The sequence below is a fragment of the Eleutherodactylus coqui genome, chromosome 3 (genome assembly GCF_035609145.1).
Source record: "Eleutherodactylus coqui strain aEleCoq1 chromosome 3, aEleCoq1.hap1, whole genome shotgun sequence".
Lineage (NCBI taxonomy): Eukaryota > Metazoa > Chordata > Amphibia > Anura > Eleutherodactylidae > Eleutherodactylus > Eleutherodactylus coqui.
The window spans coordinates 27,742,702-27,768,169 of record NC_089839.1 but is presented as its reverse complement, the minus strand read 5'-3'; the positions used below and the strand labels follow the sequence as shown (position 1 = coordinate 27,768,169).

Sequence of the window (25,468 nt, the reverse complement as noted above, 5' to 3'; positions counted from 1 at the left end):
CTCTTGTTACAGTCCTGGGTATAATAGATGATGGGAGAGATCTCTGTATTGCCCCCTTATATATTTATACATAGTTATTAGAGCACCCCCTTGTTACAGTCCTGAGTATAATAGATGATGGGAGAGATCTCTGTATTGCCCCCTTATATATTTATACATAGTTATTAGAGCACCCCCTTGTTACAGTCCTGAGTATAATAGATGATGGGAGAGATCTCTGTATTGTCCCCTGATATATCTATACATAGTTATTAGAGCACCCCCTTGTTACAGTCCTGAGTATAATAGATGATGGGAGAGATCTCTGTATTGCCCCCTTATATATTTATACATAGTTATTAGAGCACCCCCTTGTTACAGTCCTGAGTATAATAGATGATGGGAGAGATCTCTGTATTGCCCCCTTATATATTTATACATAGTTATTAGAGCACCCCCTTGTTACAGTCCTGAGTATAATAGATGATGGGAGAGATCTCTGTATTGCCCCCTTATATATTTATACATAGTTATTAGAGCACCCCCTTGTTACAGTCCTGAGTCTAATAGATGATGGGAGAGATCTCTGTATTGTCCCGATATATTTATACATAGTTATTAGAGCACCCCCTTGTTACAGTCCTGAATATAATAGATGATGGGAGAGATCTCTGTATTGTCCCTGATATATTTATACATAGTTATTAGAGCACCCCCTTGTTACAGTCCTGAGTATAATAGATGATGGGAGAGATCTCTGTATTGTCCCTGATATATTTATACATAGTTATTAGAGCGCCCCCTTGTTACAGTCCTGGGTATAATAGATGATGGGAGAGATCTCTGTATTGTCCCCTGATATATTTATACATAGTTATTAGAGCGCCCCCTTGTTACAGTCCTGAGTATAATAGATGATGGGAGAGATCTCTGTATTGTCCCCTGATATATCTATACATAGTTATTAGAGCACCCCCTTGTTACAGTCCTGAGTATAATAGATGATGGGAGAGATCTCTGTATTGTCCCTGATATATTTATACATAGTTATTAGAGCACCCCCTTGTTACAGTCCTGAGTATAATAGATGGTGGGAGCGATCTCTGTATTGTCCCTGATATATTTATATATAGTTATTAGAGCACCCCCTTGTTACAGTCCTGAGTATAATAGATGATGGGAGAGATCTCTGTATTGTCCCTGATATATTTATACATAGTTATTGGAGCGCCCCCTTGTTACAGTCCTGAGTATAATAGATGATGGGAGAGATCTCTGTATTGTCCCCTGATATATCTATACATAGTTATTAGAGCGCCCCCTTGTAACAGTCCTGAGTATAATAGATGATGGGAGAGATCTCTGTATTGCCCCCTGATATATCTATACATAGTTATTAGAGCGCCCCCTTGTAACAGTCCTGAGTATAATAGATGATGGGAGAGATCTCTGTATTGTCCCCTGATATATTTATACATAGTTATTAGAGCGCCCCCTTGTTACAGTCCTGGGTATAATAGATGATGGGAGAGATCTCTGTATTGCCCCCTTATATATTTATACATAGTTATTAAAGCACCCCCATGTTACAGTCCTGAGTATAATACATAAGGGGAGAGATCTCTGTATTGCCCCCTTATATATTTATACATAGTTATTAGAGCACCCCCTTGTTACAGTCCTGAGTATAATAGATGATGGGAGAGATCTCTGTATTGCCCCCTGATATATCTATACATTGTTATTAGGTCACCCCTCAACCGTCTTTTTTCTAAACTAAATAACCCCAGTTTTGATCCCCTCTCTGGGTATTGTAGTCCGCCCATTCCATTTATTATTTTAGTTGCCCCCTTTATACCCACTCAAGATCTCATATGTCCTTCCTGAGTACTGATGCCCAAAACTGTCCACAATATTCCATGTGTGGTCTGACCAGTGACTTGGAATATTAACTAGTATATTATATTATGGTCAGTAAGCTGGTATATAGGGCATCTCCATAGCAACGGGCGGCTCTAGTCACATAAGTGGCCAGAAGTCGCCCCAATGACTTCTCAGTCCAGCGCTTTCACACAGGAGCGATAGTCGTCTAGTGAATGTGGGCGAAGTGCGACGGAGGTCTCTTGCGGCCGACCGTTCACCGTGAACAGGCAGTCATTGGAAGATGAGCGACTGCCTGTTTACACAGAGAGAACGCGCTCCCTGATGGCTTCGTTTTCAGTGAGCTGAGATGAAGCGATCAAGGAGCGATTTCTCACTCAGCGCCATTTACGGTCCCGGGTTTACGCATAATAATTCTAGAAGAAAAAAAAAGGCTGTTTGAGTGATTTTTCGGCTGATGACTGTCCTGCGTAAAGTGACCCCGAGGGGTTAACCACGCTGCTGGATTCTGCCTCCGTTTACCAGATGGAATTCGTCTGCATGTCCCGGCGGCGGCTCTTCTGACCCGAACTCCAAGCATCACACGGTCTAAGGCTCATTCACACGCGCGTAATATTCAGGAAACGCAGGTTCATTCGCGGGCACATTTTTCACAAGTATCTTGATCAGATGGGAAAAAAAAGCGTGGCGTGTCCTCGTAGAAGTCGCTTGTGAATGCAGATGAAACATGCCTATTTACGTAAGAAAAATTGCGCTATTTTGCAATTTTCTTTTTTACGCGTGTAAAAAAAAAATTTAAAAAATAAACACGATTGGGCCAAAATAAGCAACAAAAAGGTTTTTTTTTTGGACTAAATACACAGCGTGTGAGCGAGCCCTCGGCGTGCGGGTTGGGAGGGCCGCAGTCAGGCTGGGACGCACAAATTACGTACGCAGAACGGAGACAGAAGACAGCAGTGCTGTACGCCGCCATCACTAATTCTACGCACTTCATGGAAGACGGTCTTACAAATGTGAGTCTGCACTCACTGGGGGGCGGCTTATTGCTCTCCTCCCACTGAGAACCCCGCAGACAACAGCCTCAGTGCTGCCCCCTCTCTCTCAGCCAGAGCCAACATGTGTGTGCAGCAACTCACCTGTGCAGCTTGGGAAGGGGGAGACACACATACGTCACTGATCACATGCTCGTGACGTCACCAAAGGTCCTTTATCCTATTGAGACTTTAGTCACGTGGCGCCGAAGAGCCAATTAGGTGGCTCTAATCAGCAGCGCTGCTGAACTGCGGCTGAAATCCTAAATATGCCTTCTGTAATTCTGGGAGGCTCCTCCTTTTCCGGTGACGTCATACCTACCGGGAGCAGCTCCATTCTAGAGCGCGGTGCTGGTGACTACCTTCTGGGACGCGGTGGGAGCAGCAGGTGACTTATAGGAGTGATCGGGAAGAGGCCGGTGTGAACAGGTTGTAAACAGTGAAGAGGCTGCAGTGCTGATGGTTGGGGGTCTCAGGTTGGACCCCCAGTAATCAGACATTGCTGGGCGATCCTCATATATAGGCCATTGTGTTTCATAAACCCGGACCCCCCTTAGTATCCGTGTGCACACGCGGTTTTCACGTCCGATTTTTGAAGCGCAATAGCAGTCCGGAAATCGGAGAGAAATAGCGCCATTCCTGTCCGCAGAACTGATGTAAACGGCGTGATTTATCTCAAAAACGTGTCGCACGCGGCTGAAAACGGACATTTTTTACCGATCGATATCCTACTATGTAAACCCAGGCTTCGGCCGGCGTCACACCGACGTCAATGCATTTACGTGTGCGACTGCGATGCGTATTTGCGTATTGGGCGTTGCGGTTTTGCGTGTTCTTGTTTACTGCATTTGCGCACGGACAGACACGCTCGCGTTGATGGTAAAGGGCCATTAAGTGTAAATAGTTCAATGTGGGATATTTCCGTGCGTGACAACAGAGCACGCTGCGTATTTTTTTTTTGCGCAAATAAAATGCCCGCTCAATATATGCTGCCGCCAACGAACCTATTGAAATCAGTGGGCTCTATTCGCAGCATATTTCGCGTAACACTGTAAAAATACGCCCCTCAGGCGCCTCCAGGCGGAATTCACGCGGGCGACTTTTCATACGCAAGTTCTGTCCGGATCTAAGATGGACGGACCGCCGGTCCGAAAAATTGCCGCCGGCCCTGTGCTTGTGGGGTTGTGCTCCAGGAATCGCCCTCTGTAATCTATGGGAGCGTTAAAACGGATCGCAGTGGCGTGCGTTGCGAGCGGGCTCTGTTATTAATGTGTTTAGTTACTATGACAACCACAGAAGCAGGAAGTGCAAAAAATGCGCATATAAATCGTACATGGCGAAGGCATTGAAATCGCGCGTAAAAAGGTCAGTTTTACACTCGCTAAAATTACCCGTTACCAAACAGAGGGGCGCGCAAAAGCTACGGGTCTCACAATCCCGTACGGCTGTGTTCACACATGCCATTTTCATCAATGGAAAAACGGACCGTTTTGGTCTGTTTTACATCCGTTTTTTAATGTGCTTTAAAAAAAAAAAAACCTACCGTGTTTTCCCGAAAATAAGACAATGTCTTATATTGATTTTTTGTTCAAAAAGGTTTAACTTTTTTACATGTATAGCTGCCTGGGCACTATTTAAATTGACTTTTTTAATTAACTGTTAGCAGGGCTTAATTTTGGAGTAGGGCTTATATTTCAAGCATCCTCAAAAAGCCTGAAAAATCATTTTGCATCCTCAAAAATTCAGGAAAATCATGCTAGGTCTTATTTTCAGGGAAACAGGGTAATTTTGCAGAACAAGCGATTGTAAGATCCGCAGTTCAAGCCGCCCAATAGGAAGGCATGGAGCGTCCGCACCTCCGCGCACGTGCAGATATGTCTCGCGTCTTTTTTTTGCGTGGAGAATAAATGGCGCGCTCCGTTTCACCGCAGATTCCGCACGGATGGGTTTTATTGATCTCTACGGAAGTGAGCGATCCGCCATTCAATAGCGGATGCGTTGCAGATTTGTAGGCGGACGCCTCTCTGGTTGCTTGGAGACCAAACAGGGAGGGGCGGGGGGGCCGGCACTTCAGGCTTGTCATCTATTTATTGTTTTCAGTGCGGACGATCCGCAGCGCATCCGTGTAATCGCCAGCAGTTACTTAAACATTCGTTTCTGCACGGACTCGCAGGTCTTTTGCGGATATCCGCGCGGCCCGTGGACGGGAGGCCTTAAATAATGGCCGATTCTTGTTTAAAAAAAAAAATAAATAAAAAAATTGCATAAAAGCAGGACGTTTGGCGATTAATTTTTTTTTTTTTTTAAACTCGCACTAATGGTGAAAAATCGTTTCTGTATGAATTAACCCATTAACAGGACCGGGCTCTTCTGCGCAGGTTCTCTCCATGTTGGACAAAACTCGCGCGTGAAAATCGTTTGTGTGAATATTCCCTTAAAGGGGTTATCCAGGAAATGCCTGCTGATGCACAGAGGTTGGAACAGAAACACTGCTCCACCCCCTGTGTAGTGGCCGGCACTTGTAATTGTAGGCTGGGGTCTCATTTATTTAATTGAGAGCTGCGCCAGCCGCTACACAGGGTCATAGAACGGTAGGGACCTCCAGGGTCATCTGGTCCGGCCCCCCCCCCGCTCAGTGCAGGGTCGTCTGGTCCGGCCCCCCCCCCCCGCTCAGTGCAGGGTCGTCTGGTCCGGCCCCCCCCCCGCTCAGTGCAGGGTCGTCTGGTCCGACCCCCCCGCTCAGTGCAGGGTCGTCTGGTCCGGCCCCCCCCGCTCAGTGCAGGGTCGTCTGGTCCGGCCCCCCCCGCTCAGTGCAGGGTCGTCTGGTCCGGCCCCCCCCGCTCAGTGCAGGGTCGTCTGGTCCGGCCCCCCCCGCTCGGTGCAGGGTCGTCTGGTCCGGCCCCCCCCGCTCGGTGCAGGGTCGTCTGGTCCGGCCCCCCCCGCTCGGTGCAGGGTCGTCTGGTCCGGCCCCCCCGCTCGGTGCAGGGTCGTCTGGTCCGGCCCCCCCGCTCGGTGCAGGGTCGTCTGGTCCGGCCCCCCCGCTCGGTGCAGGGTCGTCTGGTCCGGCCCCCCCGCTCGGTGCAGGGTCGTCTGGTCCGGCCCCCCCGCTCGGTGCAGGGTCGTCTGGTCCGGCCCCCCCGCTCGGTGCAGGGTCGTCTGGTCCGGCCCCCCCGCTCGGTGCAGGGTCGTCTGGTCCGGCCCCCCCGCTCGGTGCAGGGTCGTCTGGTCCGGCCCCCCCGCTCGGTGCAGGGTCGTCTGGTCCGGCCCCCTCGCTCGGTGCAGGGTCGTCTGGTCCGGCCCCCCCGCTCGGTGCAGGGTCGTCTGGTCCGGCCCCCCCGCTCGGTGCAGGGTCGTCTGGTCCGGCCCCCCCGCTCGATGCAGGGTCGTCTGGTCCGGCCCCCCCGCTCGGTGCAGGGTCGTCTGGTCCGACCCCCCGCTCGGTGCAGGGTCGTCTGGTCCGGCCCCCCCGCTCGGTGCAGGGTCGTCTGGTCCGGCCCCCCCGCTCGGTGCAGGGTCGTCTGGTCCGGCCCCCCCGCTCGGTGCAGGGTCGTCTGGTCCGGCCCCCCCGCTCGGTGCAGGGTCGTCTGGTCCGGCCCCCCGCTCGGTGCAGGGTCGTCTGGTCCGGCCCCCCCGCTCGGTGCAGGGTCGTCTGGTCCGGCCCCCCCGCTCGGTGCAGGGTCGTCTGGTCCGGCCCCCCCGCTCGGTGCAGGGTCGTCTGGTCCGGCCCCCCCGCTCGGTGCAGGGTCGTCTGGTCCGGCCCCCCGCTCGGTGCAGGGTCATCTGGTCCGGCCCCCCGCTCGGTGCAGGGTCATCTGGTCCGGCCCCCCGCTCGGTGCAGGGTCATCTGGTCCGGCCCCCCGCTCGGTGCAGGGTCATCTGGTCCGGCCCCCCGCTCGGTGCAGGGTCATCTGGTCCGGCCCCCCGCTCGGTGCAGGGTCGGAGCAGTGCTTCCACTCCGACCCCGGTGTATCCCTGGACGACCCGTTGTACAGCCCCAGGAGGCTTTCCAATGTTTTACCGTTACTTTGTAGCCCAGGCGTGGAGAGACACAAGCGCACACTGAGTGGTACCATCACGGACGTGACCGTTCCGATGCCCAGCGAGTATCACGTAGCGCCCTGTTAGATATATTCCCCTGATGATGGCGATTTGTCCCCCCGACGGAAGGCCATGAATGCGGGTTTGGTACAATGTGCACTCGGGGGTTCCTTCGTACGTTATGACGTGTTCTTACACTTTTGTCTCGTAGACTGAAGCCGCTCTCAGCGGTCGATCATCCGGTCATGGATCCCTGCAGTCTCGCTGACGGTTTGCGCCATTTGTGGACATAATATCTGATTTCCGAACGTACGCCAGACCTCTTCTAGAAATGATGCGATATTGGGGTGAGATCCCGGTGCCCGCGGGGCAGGCAAGCCGCAACTCCTTTGATCTCCTGCAGAGGGAGTTTCGCACCGTGGAGATGCAGGAACCTCCACTGCACCAGCCCTCTGCCATCAAGCCCCGGGCAACCACCATTTTGGACATCCCCTCGGAGCCCTGCAGCCTCACCATCCATACCATCCAGCTGATCCAGCATAACCGGAAGCTGCGCAGTCTCATTGCGGCCGCTCAGACTCAGAATCCCAGTCAGCAACCGGTGGAAGGGATCAAGGTGGAGGAAAGTGAGCCCCTCCCCCAGCGGCCACCTTCCCCGGCCCTCCCAGATGACTTGTTGCCGCAGGATTGCAAGATGCCCCGACTACCGTTCCAGCTGCGGCACAGTGATCCAGAGAGCGACTTCTACCGGTATGGCGATGGTTCCGTTAACCCCTTCCTGATGTGCACCATATAGGTACAGCGCACGTCGGGGGTCGTTTTATGGAGCAGCAGAGGGAACTCCAATCACAGCTGTCAACCATTTAAATGCTGCTATAGATTATGACAGCATCATTTAAATGTCCTAATTGGGATTGAAATGTCCCAAACAGCCCCCCCTGTGATGAGGTTACCGGTTGCCGCTAAGGTGACATGGCAGCCCAAGGGCTTTCTGAAAGCCCTAGATATGCCACGATTGTTTGTCTATTAAGACTCCTCACAGCCACGTCTTAATAGAATTTGACTGTCAAACTATAGTATAATGAAATATGATAGTATTGCAGTATACTATGTAAGGGTGGCTTCAGACGAGCGTGTTTTTGTGCGTGCATACGTGCACACAAAAACACGCGTCTATTACAAGCAAAGCATTCCTTATGGTGTGTTCACATGTCCGTGCTGTACAGGTACGTGCCTGTAAAGATAGGACAAGCCTGCACCATAGGGAATGCACGCATTGTCTTCAATGGAGTCACGGCCGCTGCTGGCGGCTCCATTGAAGACAATGGTCTTCCGGCATCCTGTAATTGTTTTTCGGGTAGGAGCTTTAAATATGAGCCCTTCCCTGAAAAACAAGAATTTTAGTGGAGGGGGGGGGGGGGGGGGACTTACCTGTCCGCCGCTGCTGTGTCCCCCGTGGGGATAAGGAACACATCTGCCGCATGCTGCAGATGTTTCCTTCATTCCTGTGTGGAGAAAGAATTCCCTACTGCACCTGCCACATCTGTGACTGATGCAGCAAAGGAATTCTTCATCCCTGCTGGGAATAAAGAATTCCCTACCACAGCTGTCACAGATGACAGCTGTGGTAGCGGATTAAGCTGCCGGCACCCAGTAATTGTTTTTCAGGGAAGGGCTTTAAATATAAGCCCTTCCCTGAAAAACAAGAAAAAATGGTGAAATCTATACTCTCCTTTCTTCAGCTGCCGGGGCTCAGCCGCATCCAGCTGGCTCTTCTCCTGCACTGCTCTAAGGAGTATTCAGCAAGCGGGGATTTAAAATCCCCACCTACTGAATGGGCTGCTTCTGATTCGCTAAGCACTGTCACCAATCAGAGACAGCTCTCAGCTATTGAATGACAGCTGAGAGCTGCCTCTGATTGGTCTCTGCGCTCAGCCAATGAGAGGCAGCACTCACCGATTCATGAATTAAAAAAAAATAAGTTGTGTTTCCCCCCCCCCCTTAAAATTGTTGTTTTTCAGGAAAGGGCTTAAATTTAAAGCCCTTGCCTGAAAAACAATTATGGGGTGCCGGCAGCAACCGCGGCTCCATTGAAGGCAATGCACGGACCTGCATTCACGCGTTTTTGCATGTACATGGGTGCGCACCTATGTACAAACCTATGTATGCACAAAAACACACTCGTGTGAAGCTACCCTTTGACATTAAATAAAGGCAAGCTCAATCTCTAATGGGCCTAAAAAAATAATAAATGGTAAAAATAAGTAAAATAAAAGATTTTTCATTATTGTAAAAAATGTAAAAAAATCCTTTTTCTATTTGTCGCATCAAAAAAATGGTAATGCCAGTCCAATTTATTAAAACATCACATTATTAATCCACCACGTTGGTGAGTCCGTGTCCAAGAAAACATGGCATATAAAGGTATAAAGTTGTACGCAGCCCAAAATGGTATCGAGAAACTACAGATCACCTCGCAGAACTGGCGCAGCTGCATCGGGGGAAAATGTAAGGAAATGATGGCGGCCAAAATAGGGCAAAAAAAGTACTTTTTAATGGTATTTTTATATATTTTTTTGAAGTATTTCTGCAAACCTTGGTATTGCAGTAACCGTACCGACCGCAGAATAAGGATAAGATGTCATTTTTATGGCATCTTGAATGCCGTAAAAACAAAACCTGACAAAAATGGTGCAATTGTGTATTTTTTTCCCTCTCGTGACACTTGGAAATTTTCCAAGTTGTCCAATACAGTGAATAGTACATTAAGTGGTAATAAAGCTGCCAATTTTTGAAACGTAGGAGGAAAAATGAAAATGGAGAAAAAACAAAAAACAACAAAAAGGGCTGCGGCGGGAAGGGGTTAAGCAACACTTTTCAAGATCTCTGCTTGCTGTCAGTAAATGGGAACCTTCTTGCTTACATCCCGACAGAGCTCCTGTAGGGGCCTAATACTTCTCACAGCTGACGGTTGTTTCCAATGTAGACAACCCTCCGTGAGCGAAGCAATTGACATCGTCAGCACTCATTTCTCTCCTGTCTGGTGGTTTGTTACAGTGTATCGGTAGAGACTTTCTACCGTTTAGCTCACAGAGCATTGCCTAGACTGGATATCCTAACCCGTCAGAAGTAAAAGGTTAGGGTCATGTTTTTGTCACGTTTTTAAATCCCCTTCTCTGATTGCAAGCAGAGATCTTGAACATGAAGCCCTGGAGCACCAGATATATGTTCTGCCCTGGCGGCGGGCTGATTATACAGACTGGATTCATTTATTGTCTTTCTCTTCCTTATAATGAACTCTCTTTATTCTTGATGCCAGAGGGAAAGGAGAGCCGGTGATAGAGCTCAGCTACCACTCCTGCCGCCAGCTCATGCACCAGTCTGTGGCCACCATCCTCGCCCATGCCGGATTCGATTCTGCCAACGAAAGTGTCTTGGAGACCCTGACGGATGTTGCCCACGAGTACTGCACGAAATTCACCAAGATGCTGCGGTGCAATGTGGATCGGGAGGCCAGGCTGGGTCAGACGCCCTTCTCAGACGTCATGGAGCAAGCTTTCTACGAGATGGGCATCGGCAGTGTCCTGTCTCTTCAGAGGTTCTGGCAGCATCGGATAAAGGATTATCACACGTACATGCTGCAGGTGAGCAGGATGGAGAATTTACGAAACTGCCCGTCCCCAGGCGCGTGCAGGCGGCGGCTTTACGAAGCTGCCCGTCCCCAGGCCCGTGCAGGCGGCGGCTTTACGAAGCTGCCCGTCCCCCTATTGCAGACATTGGTGGATTTCACAGCGGATTTCATTCATTGTAATGAGTGAAATTTGCAGTGAAAGTCTACAGCAAAATCGACAACGGTCATGTGTGAATGGCTTCACTCCTTGAGGGAAGACACTCTGGTCCCAGCAGTGAGACTGCAGCATGATCACCGCCCCTTTCAATCAAGTTGTACGATCAGGGATCGGGGGTCCCCTGAGCAGTCAGCCTTAAGGACTTGCAAAGTACCCGAGGACTGTCTGTAAAGCCTGCTATTAGGAGGCACTAAAGCCAGCCATACTATTAAAGGGGCTGCTCAGGATTAGAAAGACATGACTACTTCCTTCCCGAAACAGCGCCGCATCTGTCTTTGGGTTTTATCTGGTATTGCAGTTCCACTTTTTTTTTGTATTGAATTTGACAAAGCTGGAATACTAGGCATAACCTGTGGACAGATGTGGTGCTGTTTTTTTGAATAGAGCAGCCATGTTTTTCTAAACCTGATTAACCCTTTTACGACTGGCCAAGTGCGGCCAATCAATCATCGGTGCGATCGATCTTGTTTCAGACGACAAGATGTAATTTTCTAACCTAGCCAATAACATTCCTGACTCACAGAAGTCTATGCATTTGCCTTCGGCTGCTGAGAAGAACCAACAAGGAACGCTAAAGTGTTACGGCGCTTGGGTGGGCGTGTTTGCCCTTTCATAGAATCATTGAATGATAGAGTTGGAAGGGACCTCCAGGGTCATCGGGTCCAACCCCCTGCTCAACACAGGATTCACTAAATCATCCCAGACAGATGTCTGTCCAGCCTTTGTTTGAACACTTCTATTGAAGAACTCACCACCTCCCGTGGCAACCTGTTCCACTCATTAATCCCCCTCACTGTCTAATATCTGATCTGTGTTTCCTCCCTTTCAGTTTCATCCCACTGCTTCTAGTCTTTCCTTGTACAAATGAGAATAGGGCTGATCCCTCTGCACTGTGACAGCCCTTCAGATATTTGTATACCGCTATTAAGTCTCCTCTCAGCCTTCTCTTCTGCAAGCTAAACATTCCCGGATCCTTTAACCCCTTAGTGACGGCGCTATCGTAAAACTATGTCCTGCTGTTGCAGGACGTGTATGGAGGGAGGTAGCGCCACTATCTCCCTCCATACAGCGCGGGTGTCAGCTGTTTATTACGCGCTCGGCCGTTTGCGGCTATTAACCCTTTAAATGCCGCTGTCAATTCCGACAGCGGCATTTAAATCCCCTGAACGCTGTTTGGGGGTCCCGCACGCCGCCCCCCCCCCCCCTCGTGGTGAGATCGGGGAAGCCGTGCAGGTGTCATGGCAGCCAGGGCCCCATGAATGACCCCAGGGCTGCCTTAGCAGACTGCCTATCAAGCCATCCACACAGGGTGGCTTGAAAGACTGCCTGTAAAAAAGCAGTATGATGTAATGCTATAGCATTACGTCATACTGCAGGAGCGATCAAAGCATCGCATGTTAAAGTCCCCCAGGGGGGACTTCAAAGTAAAGTAAGAAAAAAGATCAATAAAGTTTTTTAAATTGTAAAAAAAAAAAAAATCATATCAATTACTAAAAAATCTAAATCATAAAATAAAAATAAGTATTTTGTATCGCCGCGTCCGTAAAAGTCCGATCTATCAAAGTAGTGCATTATTTTTTTTGCACGGTGAACGTCATCTGAAAAAAAAAAAAAAGAATGCCAGAAATACACTTTTTTAGTTACCCTGTCTTCCAGAAAAAATGCAATAAAAAGCGATCAAAAAGTCGTATGTATTTCAAATTGATACTATCGGAAACTACAGGACATCCCGCAAAAAATGAGCCCTTGCTCAACTACGTCGACGGAAAAATAAAAAAGTTATCGCGCACAAAATGACCGCAGAAAATAATTGTATTTTTTTTAAAGATATTTAATTTTTTTCAAGAACAGCAAAAACAATACTATATTAGTTTGGTATCGTAGTAATCGTACCGACCCATAGAATAAAAATATTAGTTTTTTTTTGTTGCAGTTTGTGCGCCGTAGAAACAGGACGCACCGAAAGATGGTGGAATGTCATTTTTTTTTTCCATTTCTCTCCGCTAAGAATTTTTTAAAGGTTTTTCAGTAAATTATATGGTACAATAAATAGTGCCATTGAAAAATACAACTCATCCCACAAAAAACAACAAGCCCTCACACAGCGACGCCGATGGATAAATAAAGGAGCTACGATTTTTTTAAAAGGGAGTAGGAAAAAACAAAAATGGAAAAAAGCAAAAAAGCTCCGTCACTAGGGGGTTAACCGTTCCTCATAGGACATGATCTGCAGACCGCTCACCATCCTGGTAATTCTTCTCTGAACTTGCTCCAGTTTGTCTGTCTTTTTTTAAAGTGGGGTGCACTTTGCATCCAGACCTCCCCACTGATCAAAACTTTGTTGCTCTTACATGTCAAAAGTTTTTTTTTAACCCCTTCCCGCCTTAAGGCATATATATAAGCCCTCAATGGGGAAGCAGCTCCTGCCAATAAACGTACATTTATGCCCTGGGAATGGTAGCCTTTACCATCCTCGGGGAATCAGCTGTGACTGACAGCCGGCCTCCTGTGCTTAACTCCTTACTTGTCACAATCACAGAAGGAGGGCTGTTGGGTTGCCATGGCATCTGGGTTTGCTATGGCCTGTGATTACTAGGATTAGTGATAATGCATTGCAGTACAAAAGTAATGTAGTGTATTATCAGTGCGATCATAGGAACGTAGGTTCAAGTCCCCTACAGGGACAAAAGAAAAAAATATTAAAAATGGTAAGAAAAAGTAAACCCAAAAAACATTTTTTTCATGCATTCCCCTCTTGAGTGTTTTTTTTTAAATCTTAAACTTTTTAAAATTTATTTATTTTTTTAAATATCAACACTTGTAATGATATGTAGAATGAACTGAACACACTTTCTATCCTGCACGGCAATGGTTTTTAGGTTTTTTTTTTGTTTTTTTTTGTAAAAGCCAAAATGCTGTTTTTATTCATTTCACCTTTCAAAAAAAGCAATACGGCTGGGTTCACAATGTGCATAATTGGCGCGGACATGCCGTGCAGACTTTCTGCAAGGAAATTCCGCCCATGGCTTTTTATCCCAGGGATTAACCAGCAAAGTGGACGAGATTTGCAAAAATCTCATTCACACACTGCGGAGGATCCGTTGCTGCCACGCCGCGCTGCAATCGACATGCCGTGCGGAATTCAAAGACGCAGCTTGTCCATTCTTTCCCTATTTTCACGGGGGAGAGATGGCTGCAGCGGAATGCAAGCGGCGAAGCTGCTGCAAAATCCGCGATGAAGGGCTGCGGGTTTTGAAGCTGTATTTCTCCTGTGGGAATCTTGCGGTATTTCCGTGTGGTCATTCCGCGAGATTTCCGTCTGGTGTGACCCCAGCCTAAAGGTGACAAAAAGCGACATATGTACCCCCCCAAAGTGATTAAAAATATATATACAGCTCGTCACTCAGAAAACAAGCCCTCACAGAGCGCTGCTCAATGGAAAAATTTAAAAAAGTTATGGGACTTTGAGTGCAGCGATTCCAAAAAAATAAAGGGGGGGGGGGGGTGCAAAAAGGGGAAAACGTAGAAGAAAATATACATGATTTTGGTTTTGTAATCCTTCCGTCATTTCTGCTGCATGATTAATGATGTAAACTACCAATAAAAACGATGGCTCGCTACGCAAAAAACAAGGTGTTCTGTCCAATCCAAATTGAGCCGAGGATCCTTGGGTGCAGCTGTAACGGCCGTGTGCATGGCACCTAAAAATCCTGAAACTCGCATTTATAGGGGAATGCAATGTGATTTTTTTTTTTTTTCTTCTGACTCCCATTGGAAATATTGGATAATTCTTAAGCAAGAATTGACTAAAAATAGGACATTTAATCTCAAAAAAATTGCTCGCCTGTATTAACCCATTAAAAAAAAAATTTAGTTTTTTTTTCTTCATGTGCGAGTTCCGTCAAAATCACAATCGGATCTTTTCCTGTGGAGCTCATTTGGAAAAGCACCTTTACTAAACTACCAATTAGCGTGAAAATGGAAGAAAAAAAACTAACAATTAAAATGCAAACTGCACATAAGCAGTGGGGCCGGTAACCATTTAGCATATTTTCACAGGATTGTGATAAGATTGACTGTTGGGGGTCTGAGCACTAGAGCCCTCAGGTGTTCCCTGAGCCCACCGGGTGATTGGAGCAGCGGTCTGCATGCAAGACCACCAATCCATGGAGCTGCTGCTTCCTTCACTAGATGACCTCTGGTTACGCTGTTCTCCTGATCCCAGGGGGTCAAACCCCAGCGATCAATCATCACTTCTCACGTGCGAAGAGAACCCCTTTACGTGAGTGATGTATTAATATGATGCAAATGCAGATGTGGGTGTAACGGTCTCCATTCACTGTCTCTATCTTGTTCTACAGTGATTACTTTGGAGATTATCTGATGAACTGTAATACTAGAGTCAGGGATTGAGGAGCGCAGCTCTGCAGTGATTGACACCGCAGATTAAGCTTCTGTCTTTTTACAGGTCAGTAAGCAGCTGTCTGAGGAGTATGAAAAGATTGTTCATCCTGAGCGGGTATCTGAAGACGCAAAGCCAGTGAAGATTAAGGAAGAGCCAGTCACAGATATTACTTTCCCCATCAATGAGGAGTTGGAAGGAGACTTGGCTCCTGGGGACCAGTCGCTGCCAGTAGGGGTTCTAGGCGCCCAAAGTGAAAGGTTTTCTTCTCACATGGAGGTCGATTCTTCACCCCAACCCTCAGGTAAGATAAAGAAATCCCTATAGCAGCTAACGATGCCAGGGTGCAGACATTCCTTTATTGCCCCCTATGTACAAGAATATAACTACTATAATACTGCCCCCTATGTACAAGAATACAACTACTATAATACTGCTCCTATGTACAAGAATATAACTACTATAATACTGCTCCTATGTACAAGAATATAACTACTATAATACTGCCCCCTATGTACAAGAATATAACTACTATAATACTGCTCCTATGTACAAGAATATAACTACTATAATACTGCTCCTATGTACAAGAATATAACTACTATAATACTGCCCCCTATGTACAAGAATATAACTACTATAATACTGCCTCCTATGTACAAGAATATAACTACTATAATACTGCCTCCTATCTACAAGAATATAACTACTATAATACTGCTCCCTATGTACAAGAATATAACTACTATAATACTGCCTCCTATCTACAAGAATATAACTACTATAATACTGCCTCCTATGTACAAGAATATAACTACTATAATACTGCCCCCTGTGTACAAGAATATAACTACTGTAATACTGCACCCTATGTACAAGAATATAACTACTATAATACTGCCCCTATGTACAAGAATATAACTACTATAATACTGCTCCCTATGTACAAGAATATAACTACTATAATACTGCCCCCTATGTACAAGAATATAACTACTATAATACTGCCCCCTATGTACAAGAATATAACTACTATAATACTGCCCCCTATGTACAAGAATATAACTACTATAATACTGCCCCCTATGTACAAGAATATAACTACTATAATACTGCCCCCTATGTACAAGAATGTAACTACTATAATACTGCCCCCCATGTACAAGAATATAACTACTATAATACTGCCCTCTATGTACAAGAATATAACTACTATAATACTGCCCCCTATGTACAAGAATATAACTACTATAATACTGCCCCCTATGTACAAGAATATAACTACTATAATACTGCCCCCTATGTACAAGAATATAACTACTATAATACTGCCCCCCATGTACAAGAATGTAACTACTATAATACTGCCCCCCATGTACAAGAATATAACTACTATAATACTGCCCTCTATGTACAAGAATATAACTACTATAATACTGCCCCCTATGTACAAGAATATACCTACTATAATACTGTCCCCTATGTACAAGAATATAACTACTATAATACTGCCCCCTATGTATAAGAATATAACTACTATAATACTGCCCCCTATGTACAAGAATATAACTACTATAATACTGCTCCTATGACAAGAATATAACTACTATAATACTGCCCCCTATGTACAAGAATGTAACTACTATAATACTGCCCCCTATGTACAAGAATATAACTACTATAATACTGCCCCCCATGTACAAGAATATAACTACTATAATACTGCCCTCTATGTACAAGAATATAACTACTATAATACTGCCCCCTATGTACAAGAATATAACTACTATAATACTGCCCCCTATGTACAAGAATATGACTACTATAATACTGCCCCCTATGTACAAGAATGTAACTACTATAATACTGCCCCCCATGTACAAGAATATAACTACTATAATACTGCCCCCCATGTACAAGAATATAACTACTATAATACTGCCCTCTATGTACAAGAATATAACTACTATAATACTGCCCCCTATGTACAAGAATATAACTACTATAATACTGCCCCCTATGTACAAGAATATGACTACTATAATACTGCCCCCTATGTACAAGAATATAACTACTATAATACTGCCCCCTATGTACAAGAATATAACTACTATAATACTGCCCCCTATGTACAAGAATATAACTACTATAATACTGCCCGCTATGTACAAGAATATAACTACTATAATACTGCCCGCTATGTACAAGAATATAACTACTATAATACTGCCCGCTATGTACAAGAATATAACTACTATAATACTGTCCCCTATGTACAAGAATATAACTACTATAATACTGTCCCCTATATGCAAGAATATAACTACTATAATACTGCCCCCTATGTACAAGAATATAACTCCTATAATACTGCCCCCTATGTACAAGAATATAACTCCTATAATACTGCCCCCTATGTACAAGAATATAACTACTATAATACTGCCCCCTATGTACAAGAATAGAACTGCTATAATACTGCCCCATATATGCAAGAATAGACCTGCTATAATACTGCTCCCCTGTGTACATGTTCAACTCTGGCGTGAAAATTGTCAGGTCTTCAAGGGGTTAAACTGAAGTTTTATCACGGTTCTCGCGCTCGCAGGTCTACAGTCATTTTACACAACAGAGAACAGAATTTTCGGCGGCGGCTCTCTGGTTTAAAGCTTTACTGTCACACAATGCGATCGTGGTGAATTCCATCTTATACTCTGATAAAAGGAATATAAAATAAAGCAGAAAATGTTCTAAAAATACCGCATGAAAGACGTCGGCTGCCCGCGCCGCTCTGTCAGGTGTCTTCCCCCGCTGAGGGGGGGAGGGGGTGCTTTATAGTGTTCCTGGACCGTTCTAGCTCTATGATGGAGGAGAAACATTCAGGAGCTCCAATATATTTCCTCTATTTGCAAAAATCATAAAAATGGGGACGTCACGTGCTCAAGAAAACGGCTCACTAATCAGTAATAGAGTTATTAAGCACAAAGTGAATATGATGCATCGAGGTAAATCAATGGGAAATTACATGTATGAAGATTTTAGAAGTTACATTTGGAAAAAGGGAAATAAAATGTGTTTTTTTTTTTTTTTTAAAGTTTTTTTTTAAATTAAGTACAAGTTTAATTCAAATAAAAATGTACCTTATATGCTTGAGTATTAGTCGACCTGAGTATGAGCCGAGTCAACAAGTTTTACCACAAAAAAATGGGAAAACTTATTGACTCGAGTATAAGCCGAGCCATGCTCGAGTATATACTGGGTAAAAAAACCAAACCTTCATGCTCACCTCCCAGCCGGCGTCTGTGTCTGTGCGACAAGCTGCTTGAATTCTCCCCCTGTCATCCCCTCCGTCCTCTCTGCTTGGCTTTGTCAGTGCTGTGTAAGTAAGTGCTGTGATTGGATTAAGCACCAGCCAATCACAGCCGGCACTCGATCCAATCACAGCGCTTAATTACACAGCGCGGACAGCGGGGGATTTGAAAGCCCAGCATGGAGATGACAGCGGGCAGAATTCTAAAGCAGCTTGCATGCGGCAAACTGCTTTAGAATTCTCCCCGCTGTCATCTTCCTGCTCGACTTTCAAATTTCCCGCCGTCAGCGCTGTGTAAGTAAGCGCTGTGATTGGATCGAGCACCAGCCAGTCACAGCCAGGCCTCGATCATTCACAGCCAATAGGTGAATGTCATTCATTGATTGGCTGTGAATGATTGAGCGTCGGCTGTGATTGGCTGGCGCTCGATCCAATCACAGTGTTGATGGCAGGAGATGACAGAGCAGAGAGGATGCTGGGAAATGACAGCGGAGAGAATTCAAGCAGCTTGCCGCATTGCCGCCAAGAACACAGGAATTTAAGCTGCTTGCTGCACCACCGCAGGGAACCCAGACGCCGTCTGGGAGGTGAGGTATGTTGTTTTTTTTTGTTTTTTTACCCCTTACCTGACTTGAGTATAAGCCGAGGGGGGCTTTTTCAGCACAAAAAAAAATGTACTGAAAGACTAGGCTTGTACTCGAGTATATACGGTAATTCTATTTTTAAAAATGGGCTTTTATTTTGCAAGAAAAAAATGTTAAAATAAAGAATAATTAAATACTTGCCTATCCTGGTGGCGCCCTGTCGAGCACCGTAGCACTGGTGCCCACCGCACGGAACCTGGAAGATGCAACTGGTAGTCGCGTGTCCTTCCTTGTTCATGTGACCGCCCAGCCTCTCGCAGGCTTCAGCGGTGATTCTGAAATCTGTGAGCGGCAGAGCAGTCATGTGCACAGTGAACGGCACATGATCACCCGTCTCTTCTTTTGGGCTCCGTGCAGTGGGCACCAGGCCTCCAGCACTGGACAGGGAGCCCCTGGGATAGGCCAGCACTCAATTTTTCTTTTTGTCTTTTCTTTGTTTTTTATTTTTTGTTCATGTCCCAAAAACCCACTTAAGTCTTCTATTCACCAGACTACATGTGGTGTGTTTGTTGTCTGTTACCATGGTAACACTAGTCTGTGTAGTAGCTGTAGGCTCAAAACGGTAGGACATTAGTGAACACTGCAAATTTACTTTATTTTTAATTTTGAGAGGCACTGAAGTTTGGCGTTGGCGGAGTGGCGCTGCCCGGAGCCTGGGGTGTCTATATACTTGTTTCACAAATCATTGGAAGCCATAGAATAATAATTCGCCATCTGTTAGCAGCAGCAATAGAGGTTTTATCTGTAATTTAACGCCTTTAATAAGTCTAGAGGCCCGTCGTACTCGTAGTAGTATTTTTTTCCTCTTCTCTCAGAGACTATTATTAAATATGAAGTGGAACCGCCGTACGAGCGCCATCAGCGTGAAGCGTTCTATTAAGCTGAAAGGATGCTTCGGCAAAATTACTATGCAGACCCACTTATTTGCTGCTAAAGTGGATTGTGGTTGGAATCAATTTGCTTTTTGAATCATCTTTTTTTTTTTTTTTTTGCATTTTATTTTGTGTTTTTTGAGATATTTCCAACCTGCTAATGAAGGAGCGCCAGTAAACAGAATAAAGAGCTCTCTGCGGCGCTCCGCTGATTGCGGTTAAAGTTCTGTCTCCTAATATGATTTGATACGGTTGTAGCTTCTGCTGTCACTGGCCTAAAGGGGTTCTGCCATCCCCCAATAATGGGGGTCTGGGGTGAACAGCTGATCACTTTGGGTCCCCTAACAGTTGACTTTGCCGGTGCGGCTGGCGGTAAGCTTCACGTTGTTGCTGGAGGGAATGACCGTCCTATAATACCAGGAGGTACAATGTTCGCCTGGATGGGAGCCGCTCTTACTGAGAGGTGGTCTTGTGTAGAGGACCCTCCTCCATGACATTCATATGCGCTCATAGGACACATTAACAGGTGGTGTGCCGCTCTTGGCACAACCCCATTACAGCGCCGCAAAATGACCAGTTACGAAGTCTTTAAGTTGTTGTGTTGCTAGTAAAGCCCTGTGGTTTCTCTTCTATGATGGCCGCTTCTTCACCATATGTTATCTTTTACAGGATCAGACGTCAATACCTCCCCCCTGTGGAGCCTGACGCAGGTGAAAATGGAACCTCAAGACAACGAGGAAGGGGCAGTTCATGGGCACAGCGTTCTGGGAAATGATGTTTTTGAGGAGCCCATGTCAGGGATGAGCGACTCTGCCATGCCAGGGAGCCCGAACGGGTCTGAGGGCAGCTATGGATCCCAGTCTCCAGACAGTCTCATGGGGTCCTCCCCGGTGTTTAATCAAAGACCGAAGAAAAAGATGAGGAAGATGTAATTGGAATAGACTAAGACAACCTGTAGTCCCAGAATTGGTGGTCTGTGAACATGTTGTGTGGTCTTCTGATGAAGAGACGTGGAATGTAGTGAAAAAGTATCAAGAACAGAATAAATGTTGACTGTTTGGTTGTGGAGCCTGTTAGCACATGAATAAATATCTTCAGCTGTTAATTACAAGTTCAAAACCTTTTTGTGGCTAATGCTGTGTTTAGGCAAAACGATTATTCATAAAAATTGTTTGAGCAAAAGTGAATAATCATTCGGTTTATACACGAGCCAACGGCGAACGAGAATCATTCAATTTTCAGCTGGGATAAAAAATATCCTTGGCTCGTTCACTTGTCGTGTTTAAACACCCGGCTCACATAGGAGTGTGAGAGACAGAACGGGAAGTGAACGATTCTCAATGATGATCTGCCTGCCGAAACGGGCTTAACGAATGCAAACGAGTTAGCGGTGATGTCCCTTGCTTGTTCAAATGAGAATCTGTTCAGCGTAGAGGGGCATTAATCTTAAATTCCTTCCTTCCAACCTCAATGTGCCATCCCCTCCTCCCGGGCGGTGCCTGTGTGCCGCCTCTTCCGCCTCCTCCCGGGCGGTGCCTGTGTGCCGCCTCTTCCGCCTCCTCCCGGGCGGTGCCTGTGTGCCGCCTCTTCCGCCTCCTCCCGGGCGGTGCCTGCGTGCCGCCTCTTCCGCCTCCTCCCGGGTGGTCCTTGCGTGCCGTTATCACCTGCTTCTAACCTACCTGGGTGATTTTCCTCTGTGTGCCTGGTGTCTCTTCATCTCTCCTATTGCTGGGTGCAGTCAGCGAGCAATTGCTCGACTTAGTTGTCACATCCCCAGTTACCACCCATCTTTCTGAGCTCATGAAGAACAAACCTTTCCAGTTCCGCAGCAGTAAGGGAACAGAAATATTGGAAAGTTGAGTAATTCAACAGATTTGCAGTACAGAAGGGTCAGGTTGATTCAAAGGGGTTGCATCAAAAAGTTATACCCCATCTACAGGATAGAAGATAACTTGTTAATCAGTGGGTGCCTCACAGCAGAGATTCCCCCCCCCCCCCACCCCCCATTTTTTTCCAGAACTGGACTCCTGTGTTCCACTCTGTCGATGAGGGAGTCGCCTCTTCCCCTGCGGTGAAGTCACGGTGAATGGAAAGATTGGCGATTGTATGGGTGCTGCTCTCTGATATCTCCACAGACCCACTGACAGTGAAGGGAGGTGCAATCAACGCTCCATTGAATCTGCATCTGACTGTGGAGGGGGTGCAGTAACACTGCAATGAGGAGGAGAGGGATATGGGACCCCGTTCTTGAGACTGGCGGTGACCAAGCAGAAAGACCAGCAAGTTCTTGCAATTTTGGTGCATCGCCTTGGAGTGTGGATCCCACCAGAGCAGAATAGGTTTTTTTTTTTCTGTGCTCTGGATCAATTCCCATTTATAACGACATGTACATGGATGTAACACTGCGCAGAAATTCCACATCGGTGCGTTCATACGGCTAGACTGTTGCACTTTGGTGTCCTTTAATATCAGAACAGCTTGTATTTTATGCCTTTTGAGACGAGGGATTTGCAGATTTGCAGCATAAAACGCCACATCCAGCTGTAGATTAATGGGTGTCGGAGTAATCCCTTAGTTTAGGTGATACTCAGGTGTACAGTAGCTTTATCCAACAGGTATGCCTAATTACCCTGGTCGACGAATAAAAATAAAAAATAAAATTCTGTATCTGTTTTGGAAACGGGTTGATTCAACTAATTTTGGGGTGGTAAATTCAGTGGAAGAATCAGATTCTGTCTATCACGTCACATTTCTGAGATACACGGCACTATTCCATAGGCAATAATACGGTATGGCCAAATATTGTCTGGTTGTAAATACAAAAAAATAACACTCAGGACTCAATAATGTTTTTCTGGTGATGTATTCGTGAATGAAACTCCAAAAATACTGATATGCTGAGGTAAGAATGAAGAGAAGTGCTTCATGCAGAACACTACACAGCAGTACAGATAGGCTCATGTTGGTAACCTTCCTGCTCAACTACATTGTTCTGCCATCTAGTGACCATTTTTAGAACTTCATCCACCGTGTATAACATTCAAATGAAGAGTTTGGCTTAGTCACTGATTTAATTTTATATAAATCACCAGAAAATGAACACAAAAACCTTTTAATAAAAATTGAAAAAAAAACTAAATACATAAAAACCTTACGTGATGCATCATTTCTAAAGGTAAGTTTGGAGTCTACACCCAAAAATCCATAAGAATTGATGTATTGCCCACCAGATGCAAAAATGCTGCTGAGCAGTGTCATTAGTCGATGCATCGGAGAAGAATATGAGAAACACTCAGGTGAGGTTTCCAAGATCATCTTTATTATATAGAGTAGTACAACGCAGTGATAATATCGCCCAGCTATCGGAAGTAACAGAAGTGCCGCGGTTTTCTTGTTGCAAATCGCAAACCTCCTCAATGACACTTGCCTATTTTAGTTAAAGGGGTTGTCCCGCGAAAGCAAGTGGGGGTATACACTTCTGTATGGCCATATTAATGCACTTTGTAATGTACATTGTGCATTAATTATGAGCCATACAGAAGTTATTCACTTACCTGCTCCGTTGCTGGCGTCCTCGTCTCCATGGTGCCGTCTAATTTCAGCGTCTAATCGCCCGATTAGACGCGCTTGCGCAGTCCAGGTCTTCTGCTTTTCTCAATGGGGCCGCTCGTGCTGGAGAGCTGCTCCTCGTAGCTCTGCCCCGTCACGTGTGCCGATTCCAGCCAATCAGGAGGCTGGAATCGGCAATGGAACGCACAGAGCCCACGGTGCACCATGGGAGAAGACCTGCGGTCCACTGTGGGTGAAGATCCCGGCGGCCATCTTAGCAAGGTAAGGAAGAAGTCGCCGCAGCGCGGGGATTCGGGTAAGTACTATCCGTTTTGTTTTTTTTTTTTAACACATGCATCGGGTTTGTCTCGCGTCGAACGGGGGGCCTATTGAATAAAAAAAAAAACCCGTTTCGGCGCGGGACAACCCCTTTAATTTCACATACCTGCTACAAACTTCTTCTAGCAGCCGGCACTGCTTTTGGTTCACTTTCTTTTTTAAGTGAACTCTATTAACCCTTGGGGGATAATATCCAGAGGTCAAGTGAAATGTGGGGATAATGTGCTGAAACAACTGCTAGGTTACGCCCCATTAAAGGTGCATGCACATGGGTGGATATGCATTACGGAATCCGGAGTGGGGGACCACCTCCAGATTTCAACAGCAAATACCCTCCATAGCACGCAATGCAAAAGTGATTCTTCATGCACACGAGTGGAAACCAATTGCAACGTGGTCCATTTTCCTGTGATGTCTGCACGGACAGCTTCCATTGAAGTCAATGGACCCGCAGCCCGTCCGTAATTAACATTGCGGATTCCGTGGGAAAAGCAGGGGTTAAAATATATATAAAAAAAATCTGTACTACACATGTCTGGTGAGCCGTGTGGACCATCCACAGTACAGATGAAGATCCAGAAAGCATGCTACGAGAAACCCTGAGCGGAGCGAGAAGTGAGCGAGCCGGCGATGGGTTCTATGTTGGTTGAAAGTAAATGAATAGTTTGTGATGGCTTTCAATTTAGACACGCCAATTATCGTGCATTTTCATTTGAACGAATTTTGCGCAATCATCCTGTGGGAATGGGGTATTTTTATATATTGTGAATTTTCTGTGGTACTTTTCTTTCCCCCTCCTTTTTGGTGTATTTTTTCGGGTTTATGGCGTTGTCTGCAAATTGCGCTCCGCTCTTGTGCTTTAAAAAGCTAGAAAAAAAGCGGAAAACCTGCGATCTATGAAGGAAGCCTTAGATCATGTTCACGCAGGGCGAACGTGGCGGGGATTTTCCCGTGCTGACTTCCCGCATGGAAAGTCCGTGGCATTTACAGTAACGGCAAAACGGATGAAACGCTGCAGAGAAAATCCGCACAAAACACGTGCGGAAACTGCCATGAGGAGCGGAACCTAAATCTGCAGCGTGTCAATTTTAGCGCTATTTACGCTTGTGGAATCAACGAGCCGATGAATTACAGAGTAAACGGTGCGGGTTTTGATTCAGGCTTTCAGCTGCGGATCATTCCATAGCAAATCTGCCCCGTGTGAATGTGCCCTTAACCCCTTAAGGACCAGGCTGTTTTGTACCTAAAGGACCAGACTAGAGATGAGCGAGCGTACTCGGTTCGGGTGTTTTTGCACTCGAGCACCGCTTTTTCCGAGTAACTGACTACTCGTACGAAAAGATTCGGGAGGCGCCGGCATGGTGGAGCGGGGGGTAGCAGTGGGGAACATGGGGGAGCTCTCTCTCTCCCCACTCCCCTCTGCAACCCCCCACTCACCTCCCTAATCTTTTCGTCCGAGTAGTCAGTTACTCGGAAAACGCGGTGCTCGAGTGCAAAAACACCCGAACCGAGTACGCTCGCTCATCTCTAGACCAGACCCTTTTTGGGGATTTTACCCATGTGGGGGTTTTACTG

The 25,468-nt window shown here is 46.3% G+C and overlaps 1 protein-coding gene across 1 annotated transcript; it reads left to right on the top strand.

Annotated features, from left to right (window-relative positions):
• The first annotated feature begins 3,196 nt into the window (after positions 1-3,196).
• Positions 3,197-21,110, top strand: SUPT7L (SPT7 like, STAGA complex subunit gamma). Its single transcript, XM_066595377.1, has 5 exons — positions 3,197-3,279; positions 7,141-7,679; positions 10,249-10,573; positions 15,246-15,483; positions 20,675-21,110. Exons 2-5 carry the CDS (start codon positions 7,261-7,263, stop codon positions 20,935-20,937), a joined length of 1,245 nt encoding a protein of 414 aa, XP_066451474.1. The 5' UTR covers positions 3,197-3,279; positions 7,141-7,260; the 3' UTR covers positions 20,938-21,110.
• The last annotated feature ends 4,358 nt before the right edge of the window (positions 21,111-25,468 follow it).

Excerpts from the sequence above, each read along its gene's own strand:
- SUPT7L (XM_066595377.1), top strand. The coding sequence starts at position 7,261 with ATGATGCGATATTGGGGTGAGATCCCGGTGCCCGCGGGGCAGGCAAGC. Across the intron at positions 7,680-10,248 it reads CCAGAGAGCGACTTCTACCG|AGGGAAAGGAGAGCCGGTGA; the intron begins GTATGGCGATGG and ends TCTTGATGCCAG. Across the intron at positions 10,574-15,245 it reads ATCACACGTACATGCTGCAG|GTCAGTAAGCAGCTGTCTGA; the intron begins GTGAGCAGGATG and ends GTCTTTTTACAG.